This window comes from Odontesthes bonariensis, chromosome 15, assembly GCF_027942865.1.
Source record: "Odontesthes bonariensis isolate fOdoBon6 chromosome 15, fOdoBon6.hap1, whole genome shotgun sequence".
NCBI classification, from domain to species: Eukaryota; Metazoa; Chordata; class Actinopteri; order Atheriniformes; family Atherinopsidae; genus Odontesthes; species Odontesthes bonariensis.
Window position 1 is genome coordinate 29,419,165 of NC_134520.1, and position 15,045 is coordinate 29,434,209.

At 39.4% G+C, this 15,045-nt stretch overlaps 1 protein-coding gene across 5 annotated transcripts in view; it reads left to right on the forward strand.

Moving 5' to 3' along the window:
- Positions 1-15,045, forward strand: part of LOC142400733 (discs large homolog 1-like protein) — a 111,763-nt gene that overhangs the window by 35,044 nt on the left and 61,674 nt on the right. For 3 of the 5 annotated variants that reach the window (XM_075485905.1, XM_075485907.1, XM_075485906.1), the window contains one exon: positions 2,992-3,114. The exons of 1 other annotated variant lie outside the window; for it this stretch is intronic. In XM_075485905.1, the coding sequence (XP_075342020.1) occupies positions 2,992-3,114 (123 nt within the window). Of the gene's footprint in view, positions 1-2,991; positions 3,115-9,714; positions 11,036-15,045 lie in introns of those variants that run through there. One more of the 5 variants, XM_075485909.1, reaches the window with a different exon arrangement.

Genomic DNA, 15,045 nt, shown 5'->3' on the forward strand with positions numbered 1-15,045 from the left:
GAAGCCGACTTTTCCATTGTCTTCTGGATGTCTTTTTTAAAACTACTTAGAAGTCAAAGACATTGTGCTAAAATTGCCTTCATGCAAAGACTCTTTCTTTGTACCAGGAGAATACTTTTGCAGAACTGTGCATGCAGGGGTTTCAGCCAAATGCTTGTCCCATTTTTTAGTAATGAGGCCCATTACTATCGCTGTTTTACACTTAGCTTGTGTCTCTCTGGCCCCCTTCTTTGTTTTTCAGTCTTTTGCCTCTCTATCACTCTTACACATTAATTTATAATCACACAGTGAAGCATAGTAATCTTTTTATTTTGGTCTATTGGACTGTATGTGTCTTCAGATTAGTGCTTGAATCATCGCGGTCACATCTCTGACTGCGCCTCTCTCATGGATTGTCTAACACACACATGCACGCTCATTCATGGACACATGCACTCCTCATTTTGCTCCACATTTTGTGTGTTATCTTTCTTTGGACTTTTTCTCAGCATTACATTCATGAAGGCTTTACTTGTGGAATTATGATTTATTTTTCTTGGGATATCAGATACAGGCAGGCACTTCAAAAAAAAAAAAAAAAGAGCATAGAAGAATGTGCAAATTAACAATGACAAATTACTTCCCACCACATATAATTACATGGTAGCCAAGAGGGTGATCAAAGGCCGATTAACCCATTTTTTTTCTTCTGGAGGCTCACACTAATTCACTAGCAAAAGGTCATTTTTTTTAAAGCCATGACCCATTATTTTAAAACTGTCTTCTTATCCCCTTTCTTTACTTTTGGCTTTGGTCTCATTATCACCATCCTCTCCCTCATCCTTTTTTTCAATTTTGGCATGATATATGTATTATTTTTGTCAAATCTATTATTATGTTATCAGTAGTAGCATGCGTGAATCTCTGTGTGGGTAAATTTACTCTACACGTTGCTGGCAGTCAGAGCTGCGGAGTGTCAGCTCCAAATCATTATACGTTTGTTTCAGTTGTCAGTCACTACGAGTTCAAAGTTTATCTGCTGGGAAAGCTTCAGATAAAGCAGAAGCTAATCATTGTGTCATTGATTTAGGGAAAAGCTGTTGTGCAGCTCCACCTTGTGACAGGATATCAGCCACCCATCTCTTTATTTCCACCACAATTCCACAATTCTGTTGAAATTACAGAGGTGATTGTCCTCTCAGTATACTAAGATACACATTGTTGTGTTTTCTTAATGTGACTGTGTCAATGTAACATTACAAGAATGAATCATTTATTAATATTTTAATCTATCTAATATATCTATGTAAATCTAGAAAAAGTAAAAGAAGGCCTAAAGCCCTTGTATTAAGATTAGTTACTGATGGCCATGTCTTAGCACTTTTATCCACTCGCTGAACAAGTACAGCTAAAAAGGAATAGATATCCATGGCATCGTTATTATCATAATCATCACTGCTGTCTGTGGACTGATCTATTCCAACAGCTTATCACCTGTCTGTCCATGATACGTCTGTGGTGAAGAGCTCCTGTGTATGTGGTCTTTGTGTGTTTGTGTGGGTGTTTTGCTGCCGGGCTATTTGGGCATTCAGTTTATTTTGAGAACTCCTCCTTCCCAGATTGTGTGTGTTTATGTGAATGTGTGTGTGTGACCACAGGTGCTGGATCTGGCTTCCTTCTGGATGACAGATGGACCTACCATCTTGCTCTCCCCATGTACATGTTCCCTTCTCTCTTTCTCTGCCCCTCTTCTCTTGTTTTTCACCATTTTTAAAAAAAATAAATGGGACCTGTGTAAAATCTTATAAAAATGAAATGATCTGCAAATAATTACTGTAATAATTATGCTATATATTATACTATAATGATAACGCTATGTTCAATTGAAAATAGTCAGTTAATCGTTTTTGGAAGTAAAAAAATCTTCAAGTAGAATTTGACATATATAAAAAAAGAATTGGGAGAAGTGTGATGCTTTTTACAATATTCTGTAAACATTTGGTAACTGAGGACACCACTTGCTGTAATTCTGAAAAGCATTGCTTTTCACCTTTTTTCTACTCGTGCAGTCCGGTTGTCATATGTGCGAAATCTGTTTTGGCATTTCGTTGCTAAAATGAAAAGGCATTTCTTTGAAAAAAAATGAATGGCACCATTTGTTACTCCAAAAGCTTTATATTTTGTTCAGCAGTCATCGTGTCTTCATAGGTGTTCAGATTTGTGTTACTATGCACACTATCGCTCCCCCACATCTCCAAGGATGCTGGCATTTGAACTGTGCATTGTTAACAAGTTCTGTCTCCACTTCAGCCAAAAAGGCAGCGTCCACAATTTCCAATAAGAATTTATTTCACAATTAGATTCTTTCAACCACAGGAGAGTTTTCCTCTCGGTATCAGTTGAGCTTGGGCCCAGAGAGGGAGGTAGCCTTTCTGGCTCTTGTTTGTAAGTTTTTTGTTTGCCTTGTGGAGTTATATCCTGGATTCATGGGGCTAGCCACAAACTGTATTCACTGACAGTGGTTTTAAGGAGTCTTTGCAAAGTCATTTCCATTTCCACATTGTTTTCAATGCACAGTTGCCTGACAACCTGAAGATTACAACCATTCAGTACTTTTCAACCTTGTCCTTTCATACAGGTTTCCCAAGATTCTTTGAATTTTTCTTTCTTAAATTGTAACTTCTAAGACTATTTAAGATTGGGCAAATATTTTACAGTATCGCAATGTTTGAGGGAAATGGTGTTGCACACACACTAGGTTTTTGTACTACTAGATTACATGAAAACCCATTAACCTTACACATACAAGTCAAATAAATTGGTCACTGATTATCAGTGAGTTTTTGCTCTGATCAGTATCCGTCAGAGAGAAATACAGTATGTTGAAAAGCCTATCAGTGTGGACGATGTCACTTGTGCGGTAATCAGCATGTAGTGCACCTTGCATATTGTTACGCCGCAGTGTTTGTGTGCGTGTGTTCCACAATGTTGAGTTCTGTCTGTACATTGTAGGTAGAATCACCTGAGATTCCCTTTGATGACGAGGCATGGCCTCACCCAGAGGGAGAGAGGCTGAATGACGTCCCAGCCCCACCTTTTTCCTCCCTCTATTCACAAAGCCAAGCCTACTATCAGGTAATTCAGCCTCTGTGCCCATCGCATGCGTTTAAAGCCTTTTTTTTTTTTTCACTCCGTTGGTTGTCAGTTGTTTCTTGTCGCTGAAGTTTAGGTTGGGCATGTCATTCTGGTTTTCTGCATTAATTTATTCATTTTTGTGAGATGCATCTGCAGACTTTCCAAAATTCCTGAGAAACATTGTGTTTGTATTGGATGAAATTCACAGACGTCATATTATACCACATAGAAACATTTTAATGCGTCCCATGTAGCATTTTACGTCAGCGTTTTCAGAAGACAGCATAAACAGGGCTCTTTGCCAGAGGTCTCAGTAGCAGATGGCAGAGGGAAACGTACGTGCAGGAAAAATAGCTCCAAACCTGTTTATATTTTTAGAGGAAAGAAACACAACTGGAGGGAAGGCAAGCAGGAGGGATAGATGAGTAAAGTATGCCATGGTTTAATTTAGAGAAAGAATATAAAGTAATCCTGCAATGGTATTCTTCATCAAGGTTAATTACAGATTTTACATAATACATTTTATAGTGATAAACACATCTTATTGATGTATAAAATGCTACATGTTGGACACTGAAGAAACAATTCTCATATTACTTTAGTCTAAAGTAGTCTAGACTAATCTCCTGATCCCGCAACCAAAACATTATTTTAATTGTCTGGTTTTTGTTCCCTGGACCATGTGAATGTAGAGCATGTGAGTGTTGTGGATTATGGATAAGTTTATCTGATGTATCTTGTGTTTTACTTACTTTTTATTTTATTTTGTGATGTTATGTAGGACATTTTAGAAGAATTAGTTTCTCTGCAAATCACATCTTCATGAAAAATAAGAAGTCTTAGATATAAATATTTAAATGATCAAAATCATTGCATTTTTATCCAACATCTTTCTTGTCACATGTCTTCTGGGAGTTCATAAGAGCTAAATGAAGCTGATTATCTCAAATGGCATCCAGTCAGTTTGGATGTAATTGCAGTTTATAAACTGCAGGAGGCAGCAGAGGCCAAGGAGCTAATAGTGTGGTTTCTTCAAAATACAAATCTGACTCCAATCAATTTATTAATCTGTTTTATTGAATCACAAGTGGATCTCAAGTGGAAAGTGCTAAGTAAAGTGTGACTGCACTCTTGATCCATTGAGAACTCGTTCAGATGTAATCGCTGAGGTCACATTCAGAGGTGGTCAGGGACAGATTCTTATTACAGTGAGTGTCCCTGGACGGATTGATGGACAACCTGCTCACCTGACATGCCTCCACATACGCAGGGGAGTTTCAGCTAGGACTAGGAGTCTATCAATGCTGGGAATACTACTTTTCCTGTTTCTACAATTTCCAAACTCAAAGGATGTATCACTCACAGAAAACCTCCTCTTCGTCTTCGATCCTAATTCCCATTATGACAGTAAACAAAGGAGCTGTTAAACAGTTCCATGTTTAAATAATTTTATTTAAACAATTTATGTATGTATTTATTATGTATTACACATACATTAGTAGACCTGCTGATGTCCTGTTTGTTGCTGTGTGATGTAAGCTATATGCTTATTTTTGCTTTTAGTGTTGGTAGACTCAAGATGCATGTGGTGACAACATTTAATACCAGGTGTGAACAGATAATCATAGAGCTACCTACTTGTGGTCACCCAGGTTCCATTTATACCCTGTCTGACCACTGCAAAGGATAACAGCACAGCCAATCTTTTGAATAACTCCCTGGTAAAAATTTATGCCTGCTGCAGAGGCTGAATGAGATGGAGCAGTAAGAAGTAATTTGTTCTCTTTCTTTAATACACATACAGCAAAACTCACTAAGTCCACTCAGAGACCTTAGTGGCTTTTAGTCATTAAGCTAATGCAGATAATTAGGAAGGATGAAAAGACAGAGAGGACCAGGGAGAGGCAAGAAATAGGATGAAGAGAGAATTACAGGCAGACAGATTCAGAGACAGAGTGCAGATTTGTTGCTGGGTGTTAATCATCCTGTCACTCAGCTAATTCACTCATCCCAAAACAATCTCCTCTCCCTCTTTACTGATACAGTAATAGGATGTAAGAACGGCTTTGATGTGCACAGTCAACTGGCTGTAAAGTGATATTTACATACACTGGATATACACTGGCTTGAACCCACTTTGTAGATCAAGTTCTGTAATGATTACTTCAACTACAGTGCAGCATTGAATTAGCTTAAACTTGCTGTGAGGCCCAGAGTAGATCAGTTATTTGCACATGTATAGCTTAATAGAGTACATCTAATTCCCCACATCGCTGTCATCCTACAGTGGGTCAAGTGTTGGGACGAAAAGTGTTATACTTGTCCAAGTATTGTACTTTGACTCTTTTAGTGTTCAGAAGATTGAAATGTGAAATTTCATCACCTGACCGGGTGTCATCAGGAATGACATGGTATCAAGGTCTGTCAGGAAATCAATCTGCAGCTTGAATAAACTGCCTTTCTTTAAAGGAGTCATCATTCTTCACCACATAGTTAAGATATATAAGCAACATATTTGATAGAAAAAGTGGTTTGGATTCCAGGTTTGAATTGAACAAATATCACAGCAGACTGATATTAGTAGCAGTTAAGGTATGTTTTGGATATTCGTCATGCTGATTTCTGTCTTTGTGATTTTCCTTTTGCTTGGGCAGATACTTTGCTGGCTCTGCAGAGCTTTGTGTCTATTCCTTTCCATGTTCATTATTTACCAGGAGAGCTAGACTTAGCTCTGCAAAATGGTCCTTTACCAGAATCTGAAGGATCTAATGGAAGGGCTGGGGGGCAGCCAAAATGATCAGGAACTGCTGTAATAGACCACAGTATAGATCTGTGTGGTGTCTAGTTTGCAGTGCTTCTAACTGTCTCTGGTCCTCCTTATGGATATTGACAATATGGAAAGCTAATATTTATTGCTGATTTACGAAGAGCCATGTGATAGTGTAACTAATGCAATGTCAAAATAAACAGTAAACAACTATCATTCAGTTTTTGGTTGACCACCACTGTTCCAAAAATGAACCTACAGACCTTTCACCTCTGGTTGTCTATAGAATTTATAGGAAATAATAGATGTTTCTGGGTTTCTTTGCTATCAGACTGAGGCTTTCTAGAGCCAGTTGAGCTTGAACACAAAGGAGGTTGCTGCTCACTCTATGTTGGGCCCTCAGTAAGGGTAGAAAAAAAGATCAAATCCTTTTTTAAAGAAGCAAACATGGCATTTGTATGATAGACTGTCTGTCACCACCATGGTCTACATGTAAAGGATAGAGGGGAAAATTTGGCTCTCTCAGCAGTCATACATTAAACATGTATGATGTGTGCTTTTATTTAATTGGTTCTGAAATATTTATAGAGTTGGCATTCACTGGCTGACATTTGACTGGAGGGAGAAGAGAAAAAAGTGAAAGAGGGAGAGGTACATTAAGGGTTGTGATATGGTTATTGTGCCACTGCATTGTTGCTGTATCAGCTGACATGTCTTACTACAGTATTTTTGTTATGTTGGTGAGCCACAGACAGGCTGCTTATAGAAGATGACTATTAAATGGTAATGATTGTTCTCTTCAGTTTTACTCTTAATGGGACCATAATTTATTTAAAATGGCAATTTTGTATTCAATAAGACTTAGAGTTTGTGACCAAGACTATACTAGAAAATGTCTATTAAGGGTCAAAGGAGGAGTTTTGTGATCTTATCATGCATAAATTAATTCTGTATATGTAGCTACTTTGAGATCCTCCATTAGTTTGTGGACTATTGTTTAGATGGCTCGAGTTTTGGTTTAGTCATCATGTTGGGGCTTTGGAGCATATTTGGAAGGAGTGCTAAGTTATTAGTTAATGTTTGGGATAGCTTAAGCAGCTGGGTGCTTCCTGTAATTCACGTTTATTGTGATATTGATGCTAATTGCATCTTCCTCTTATCGAAACACTTGTTGTCTATTGTACATTGTACTTATTGCTAAATTGCCAACAAATCACATTAAAAGTGGAAATCCAAAAAAATAATTAAATGAAAACAGGATATCAGAATCCTAGTTTCCTTTGTCACCAGATAAGGCTTTTTTCAATTTTTTGTCCCATTACATCCCCTAACCCCCTAATATTCTAGTTAGGTGTCTCTGCAAGAACATCTCTCCACTTCTACTCTGTCTAATAAGGAATTCAATGCTTTTTGTGTCTACATGTTAGAACCAGTTGGACCTTGGCAGATGCATGCATGGTCTTCTATATACTACCTTTTGGGTCAGCTATGCTGATGCTTCTCATGCAAATAGATAGTGAAGTAATTGATCAGAGTACACTGTAGAGGTGTGGATAGTAGCAATTCTCCTCCAAAATCTCTCCTCAAAACAGGTGTCCATCTTATTGTTCTACTCCTTGTCTTCTTTTTGAAATTGACGGATTTCTTCATATGCTTATTTGATTACCAGTAAACTCGATGTGCTTACATTGTAAGACACAGTTCATAAGCAAACATTCTTTTGTTATATTGTTTTTCTGAATGGAGATCGATCAACCATTTGTCGTAAAGCTCAGTCCACATAATTACACATACTTGGTCTGCATGAAGTTAGTTGCTGAGGAATCTGGGGGACTCTCTTGGACTTGCATGGATGACAATCACACAGGCCTCACAGCTGCTCCAGCCATGCATTTCTTTTAAGGCAGCAGTTCTTATGATGACCTTGCACATGCGCAATGTTGTCCTTGTGATATGCTGGACTGTAATCATAGCCAAAATCGCTGTACAGATGTGGTCTTTAACTTATTTTGACAGTGATTTTGTCAGATGCTGTTTCAGTTATAAAATCAGGATTTCATTAGAGTAGAGCAGTAGTCCTGAACTCCTTTGATAGAGACTACAGGTTGACACATAGTCTTAAAATGATGCATTTTGCTCACAACTTCAGACCTATATATGAATAAATATATGAATCATTGCAGATTTATTGGGAATCTGGCTGTATTGATAGACAGCAAACATGGACACAGAGAGTAGGAGAGGAAGCAAACAGATTTAAAGGGCTGGCACAAAGCAGAATGGAAATGCAACTTGAGAGCTCTGAAGTATCCTCTGGGGGCTATGAATGTCTGCACAAAATGTCATCCAATAATTGCTGCGATTTAAAATCTAGAGTCAAGACCATCAACTGCAAACCTGCACTTAACAGAACGTGAACCTTTCTTTTTGTGGCAATCAATTCTGAAGTGAGTTACTGTCCTCAGAATTGCAATCAAAATGATTTAGGTTTGGTAACTGCCCATTCAGCCAAATCTAAAGGAAAATGAATGGGTGGGGGACCATGACGTGATTGTGTTGTGTATATGGAGTCAAAAAAGAGAAATAGTTTTAAGATTTTATTGGATTGTTTGTATTTGTTGCTATAGTTTATTTTATTTTGTGACTTCACAGAAGTCAAGTGCGCAGAGGGGGTGATTAAATCCAGTTTTACAGGGATACTACTTAAGAAAATCTAGCCTGCTATATTTGTCATATTGGGGACAGCTCTGATTAGTAGGCTAATAAAAAGCATACAAAATATCTATATATTCAGATATTAGGAAATACCACACAGGTCAGTCTGTGCCAGGTGTATTTTAGGCCTCTGCAAGCTGTTGCCATAGAAACTGTTCCCAAGGAAACACAGGAAGAAGCTGTGACAGGGGTCCCACTCCACCTGTGGCTAATCCTCTGAGAGGCTAAGATAGTTATGTAGCCTTGCTGTATGACAAAGGGAATATCACTTGGTATGAGTTTATTTAGTTCTAGTAGTGAGATGGTAAATTCTCTTAGGGTTGGTCAGAGTTGCCTATAGACAACCCGTCTGCTTTTGGCCCAGACCCAAACGCTAACTTAAAGCATGCCTTTAAGCTGTAAACAAGTGATGCTGTTAGGGCATTTACAAGTTTTATTGTATCTCTCTCCTCTCCTCTCTGTTTTGTTCTTTTATCTCAGTTGGTGCACAGCAACAGCCTGTTGTTTTCCATTCTGGAGTCGCACTCTATGCATGTACGTCTGTGTATACTTTTACGTGTGTGTGTGTGTGTGTGTGTGTGTGTGTGTGTGTGCGTGTGTATGAGAGAGAAAGCGAGTTGGTGAGTTAGTGTGTGGGAGAGCTGGGTGCTGCACTGTCTGGAAACAGCCTCGGGAGAAGATCTCTCTTTTCCACACGTATGCACAAATACAAGCACATAAACACATGAAAACAGCAAACGCATGAATACATTTTGACACACACACATTAGAATAATGCTTGTTACATTTATGCTTCAGTATCTGTTGATTACTTGCTTCTTCCCTCTTTCTCATTTATACACAGCTACACGCTCATATGTTTATCCTGTTATGTGTATGGCATCTATCACCACTGACTTTGTTTTATGGGCAAAATTGAAGCAGTGTTTTTGTTACCTTGTGTCTACCCTTACCATGCAACAGGCACTTGCTGGTGCATGCATGTTTTAGGATGAGTGTATAAGGAGTAAAAGAGGGGTGGTGGTGTTATATTATTGGATGACTGGAGTGTGGGGGGGGCGGGGCTTGTACCAGTAATGATATCTGACAGTGAGGGAGAGAGAAGCATCGGGTTGCAGCTTCAATAAAAGACTAGAAAAGACAATTTGCTGAAAGACAGGCAGAGACAGGGAGGCAGGAAGAGACAGGGTGGGTAGGGGTTGAAAAGAAAAAAGACATGGTGCACAAGAGACTGAATAGTGTACTGAGTCAAATGGAATAGAAGAGAGAATTAGACTTGGAGCAACAACAGAGATGTAGAGGGGAGGGGAGGAGAAACAGAAGAGTTGCAGAATGATTCTTCTAACCATCCACCTACTTCAGATGCTCTCTTCCTCGCCTGTATCCTTCCTCCTCCCTCCTTTTATCCTTTCAGCCACCCATCACTCCCTCCCTTCTTCCTTCCATATTTAATGGGAGCAGGCACAGTGACACTGAGAAGATTGACTGGTCATCTCCTTGGACTCAGAGAAAAGGAGGTAGGGAAAAAGAGGTGGGGTGGGGAAACACGGAGAGGAAGAGTGAACTCTCTGAAATAATCAATCCTCATATCCTGCCGTTGCCTGGCCCTCACTCCCCCTCACTCTGTCGTCTCTCTTACGAGAGGCAAGAAAGGAGCTGAGGAGAGGAGATTTTGGACTCTCAGAGATGTGGATTTTGGACATTTCGCCTGGCTAGAGAGAAAATGGGATGATGGACAACAAAAACAGGCAGGCAGATGGACTGATGGGTGGACTGATGCACAAAGACCCTGACAGAAAGACTCGTGCTCCAGCACTAAGCAGACTCTGTCTACCTGCTCTGGACTCTCTACCTCCGCCTCCAGCTCCTCCTCCTCCTTTTCATCTCTCCATCTGCCAGCTGCTCTGTCATCCCTGAGGGAGCTGAAAAAGATTAAGAAAACAACAAAGATACACCATGAAGAGAAAACTGGGATGAGAAGATAAATATATTTACAAATCAACATAATCTTAAGGGACAAGGGAAATCAGACTGTAGATTTCACAGCAACACCTGAAGAGCTGGAGAGGAGAGAAGAAATTGCAAAGCAGCAAAGGAGAAACTGGAAATGAAACAGTGGAGAAGGTCTACAGAATAAACTCTAGCTTGCCTAAGGAGACAGCAGAGACGATGAACTATATTTTTGGCAACAACACCCTTTACCCCCGCAGTGCAAGGGTAGGCGGGGGATCTGGGGGTCAAGGGGCAGGGCTCGGAGTCAAACAGAAACTGGGGCCCAAGCGGGGCTCCTCGGAAGAGCTCGCACCTCCCCATACCTCATCCCCCTCCACTTCCTCTCCTGCCTCCTCCTCCCCTTCCACGTCCTCCTCTCGCTGGCAGCAGCTCCTTACGTTCTTCTCCAGGAGGAGTGCCTTCACTGATTGTATCAATTCTAGTCAGGTAACATATGTCACATACTGTGTGTACGTGTTATGCTGGAGGATGGTTGAGGATCAGGGCGGGAAGATTGTAACTTGACCAGAGTTTTTGTTGTGTTTGTATGTATGCCTCTTGTGTTTGTGTGTGTGTATCTAGTTTCAGTTTCTTAGCCAAAACATAGATGTGGTTAGGGCATCTGGAAGGTTTTAAATGAAAGCTGAATCAGTTCTGCGTTTGTGGCTGAGAATATTGATAATGTTGTCATGGAAATGAGCCCTGGCAAAATGTACAAGACCCAGAGAGCCAGCGTGTTGCCATGGCAAAGACATCACTTAGCTGAGGTTGTCTTCGTACTAAAAGTCTACACTGAAATTCAAATCTTACAATGGAAAGGTTTGAGCCTGACCTAATGTCAGAGGTATCTCTGTTATCATGAGTGTAGTTATTTCTGACATCACTGCAGTATGGCCCATAGGCATACTCTCAGTCTCTGTGAATAATCCAGATTTGTATTTCCTCAAATAAAAGATGAATGCTTTTAATGGCTGAGCTGTAGAAAATATAAATGCGCTATACTTCCTCAAAAATATGTAATTGTGACATTATTCATGAAGATGCCTCTTTAATACTTTAAAAACTGGGATTAAATAGTTTGGTCTTAGTCTTTTTTTTTAACTTTATTTCTTTGCTGGATCAAATAGATTCAAATACCAGAAAAGATTAACCATGAGCACAACAGTAGGGATAGTTGACTTTTTATGATATTTTATTTTTCAAAACACATATTTATGAGTCTAAAGAATCTTGTATGTATCAAGGAGACGAGATTAAACTAATGTTGCTTGCGTGTTGACTTCAGTTGCTCACATCAGCACAGTTGGTACATCAGCACGTATACATATTTGTCATGGAGAATACAATGGACAATAGAGCTTTATCATGGATAATATAGTGGTGCTATAATTGAGTGGAATAGACTGACTGAATAAAACCCAAAACCTATGCTGTATCTGTTTACTATATTATTTCACTGCCATCAACTCCCTTGATTGACTATAATCCTGCTTTTTGTATGATAAATTGTCCAGTGCATGGAGGTGGACAAAATAACTTCCTACAAATTCTATTTTTCAACACACAGAACATGCTTCACTGAAAGTTGTAAATAATAGCAGCTTTCACCTTTAACATGTTAAACTCCAGCCATCATCTTGCATAATTATTTGACTAACCACTGTCACAATTCAACAACCCACAAAGAACCCACAAGGGTGCTACTTCAATCATGGAGATCTTCATGATTGAAGTAGCACCCTTGTGGGTGCTCCCAGATGTTGACAATTGCTACAATCACTGGTTCATTATTCATTACAAGGTATCTCTGCTTTTTTACAATACAATCCTATTACCACTTATTACTAAATAATGTGTAACAATTATTTCACATAAACCCTTCATCCAAATTTAATTCAAATACAAAACCTTAGTTTTTGTTCACTATTACCATCCTTTGTATGTTAGAGGTAACATCATCATTACCATAAGCATGCATAAGTTAGATGAACAATTCCACACTATCAATACAGGAGCATAGACATTAATAGACAACATTACTTAGAACCTGTGGACAGAGATTATTGTAACTGTTAGAAAATATGTATTCTGCAGAAAACTGTAAAGACTGCTTGTTTGCTAGTTTAAGTATAAGTAACACTTATAAGGACTGGCTAAGGGCTCAATGTTTTAGCATAAAAACCTTGTTTACTCTTAATGTATTCCCTGTCTTTTCAAAGAGTGTTTGGGATCTTGCTTGTCAATAAAAGAAACTCGATTGGGATGTTGGGTTTTGTACAGAAAACATCTCCTTGAAGACACTAATTTTCTCTGAGGACAAACTGTCTTGAAATCTTAGGCTCTGTTTACATTAATTCATTTCACCATTTCTTCGTGTCGGCGTCTTGCAAATTATTTACATTTACACACAAACGGGGATCGGCTGATTCGCTAGTCACATGACTAATCAGCCATCACATCACATGATCGCCCTAGCTTTATTATTTATTATGCTTTATTATTTATTCTTTATTATTTATTCTTCGGCGACAACAACTTGGTCCACGAAATTGTCCCACCATGCGCTGCTTCTTCCCGGTCTTAACCAAAAGCGGCGCTCCATGTACGGCTTGCGTTGCTGCAGTGGCTGGGTTCTCATCATAAAAGCTTGTTGAATCTGGCGCCTCCTTGCCACGTATTGTTGTGCACAGCGTACTACCAGCAGTAGGACATGGAGCAGGCTCCCATGCTGATCGTGGTTGTCCATGATTTCCATATTCTTCTCGATGACACGAATAGAAAGGAAGTGTGTAACTGAAGTGAAGCATGCCTGTTTGTTTTTAGTTTCCCAGCACTCAAGTCACATGACCAACGATACCAGCCTAGCGAATCAGGGAGGAGTACGTCCGCAGTAGCTAGAGCTCAGCACTGCGGATCCTCGTTTCTCACCGTTTACAACTGCTAAAATCAGCATCGTATGCGAATGCTTACGTGGGCTCCGGCGTCTTTGAATCCTTCCACCTATGAAGTTGTATTCCAGTATTTTAATGTAAATGGACAGTGCATCCGCGATAGAAACGATATAGAAACAGATTAGTATAAATGGCACCTTAGTCCATCTGGAAGCTGCTGCTGTGAAGTTGCGTGATTAGCCATTAGTAAGTCCAACCCACCTGCTGATGCTGTGTCCTTAAACATAGCATCAGCTAAAATTAAGCTTAAGCCTCAGGTAAAATGAAAAAAAGAAAAAAAAATCTGCTAATGTTGAATTTTTTTTTATTGTGTTTGTGCCACTTCTTAGACCCCCAGGGTCCTGTACATTAACACAGTATGCCTCCCTATGTATGTATGAAGCCAATGCAATTTCTAATTTTTTCAAATGACATTTTGCTTTGAGTTAGCAGATCGGTCAGACCTTGGTGGAGAGGTAGAACTAAAGAACGAAAGATTGTGTGTTGGTTGTATATACATACATAAAAAATATATCTATCCATCCATTCCCTATACCCGCTGAATTCAAACCTGGACTATGGATCTGAAGAACCCTCTGTGCTCCCCCTTTCACCACTTCTATAGTTATCAACAGATTAACTGCTCAGCCCATGGAAAATGTTAACTCACCCTCTTTTAGTAATCATATTGGTCAATGTTTTCCCGAGGTGTTGTCATTTTCCTGCCTAAGGCACTTACATGACTGATAGGTCATAACACTAAACACACACACAGCTGTTGGCCCTGTTGATGGAAGAAGGAAAAGCTGTTTGCAACTTTGAGCTGAATATATTTTCAATCAGTTGATCTGAGTCTACGGAGCCCCTAAAGGGACATGGAGGGATTTTTTTTTTTTTTGCGAGATCTCGCAAAAGTATTGCGGGATCTTGCAAAAGTTTTTTTCCCACATCAGTGAACCGGAAGTAAAACAGACACAGCGATGGAGGAGCCTACCCATCATCCGTGGGAGAAGTTTATTGATTTCTATTTTAGTATTGGCCTAACATATAAAGACATCAAATTCGTTCTTGCACGCAGACATGGCTTTGACATAAGTGAGAGACATCTGAAATCGCTGTGTCTGTTTTACTTCCGGTTCATTGACGTAGGAAAAAAACTTTTGCGAGCTCTCGCAAAAAAAAAAATCCCTCCATATCCCTTTAGGGGCTCCGTACTGAGCCACATAGTTTAAATCATACAAACACCATTTTTTTTTGTGTGTATTAGCTCGCAAGTGTTCAGGGTCATGGACAGATTGGATTCTGACGGTGTAATTAAGCACAGAGCCATCGTTTACATGACTTATTGTTATTGTTTTGCTCTGTCATTGAAACCAGTGGACTAAAATAGCTTGATTCTCACATTTCCTCAGATATATTAGAGTCCAAGTGATTTTATTTTTACTTATTTGTTTCGGACAAGATGCAGACATTGTGTTGCCTCAAGAACTCTGCTCTATGTAGTGATCTAAGAAATGTTACAATTGC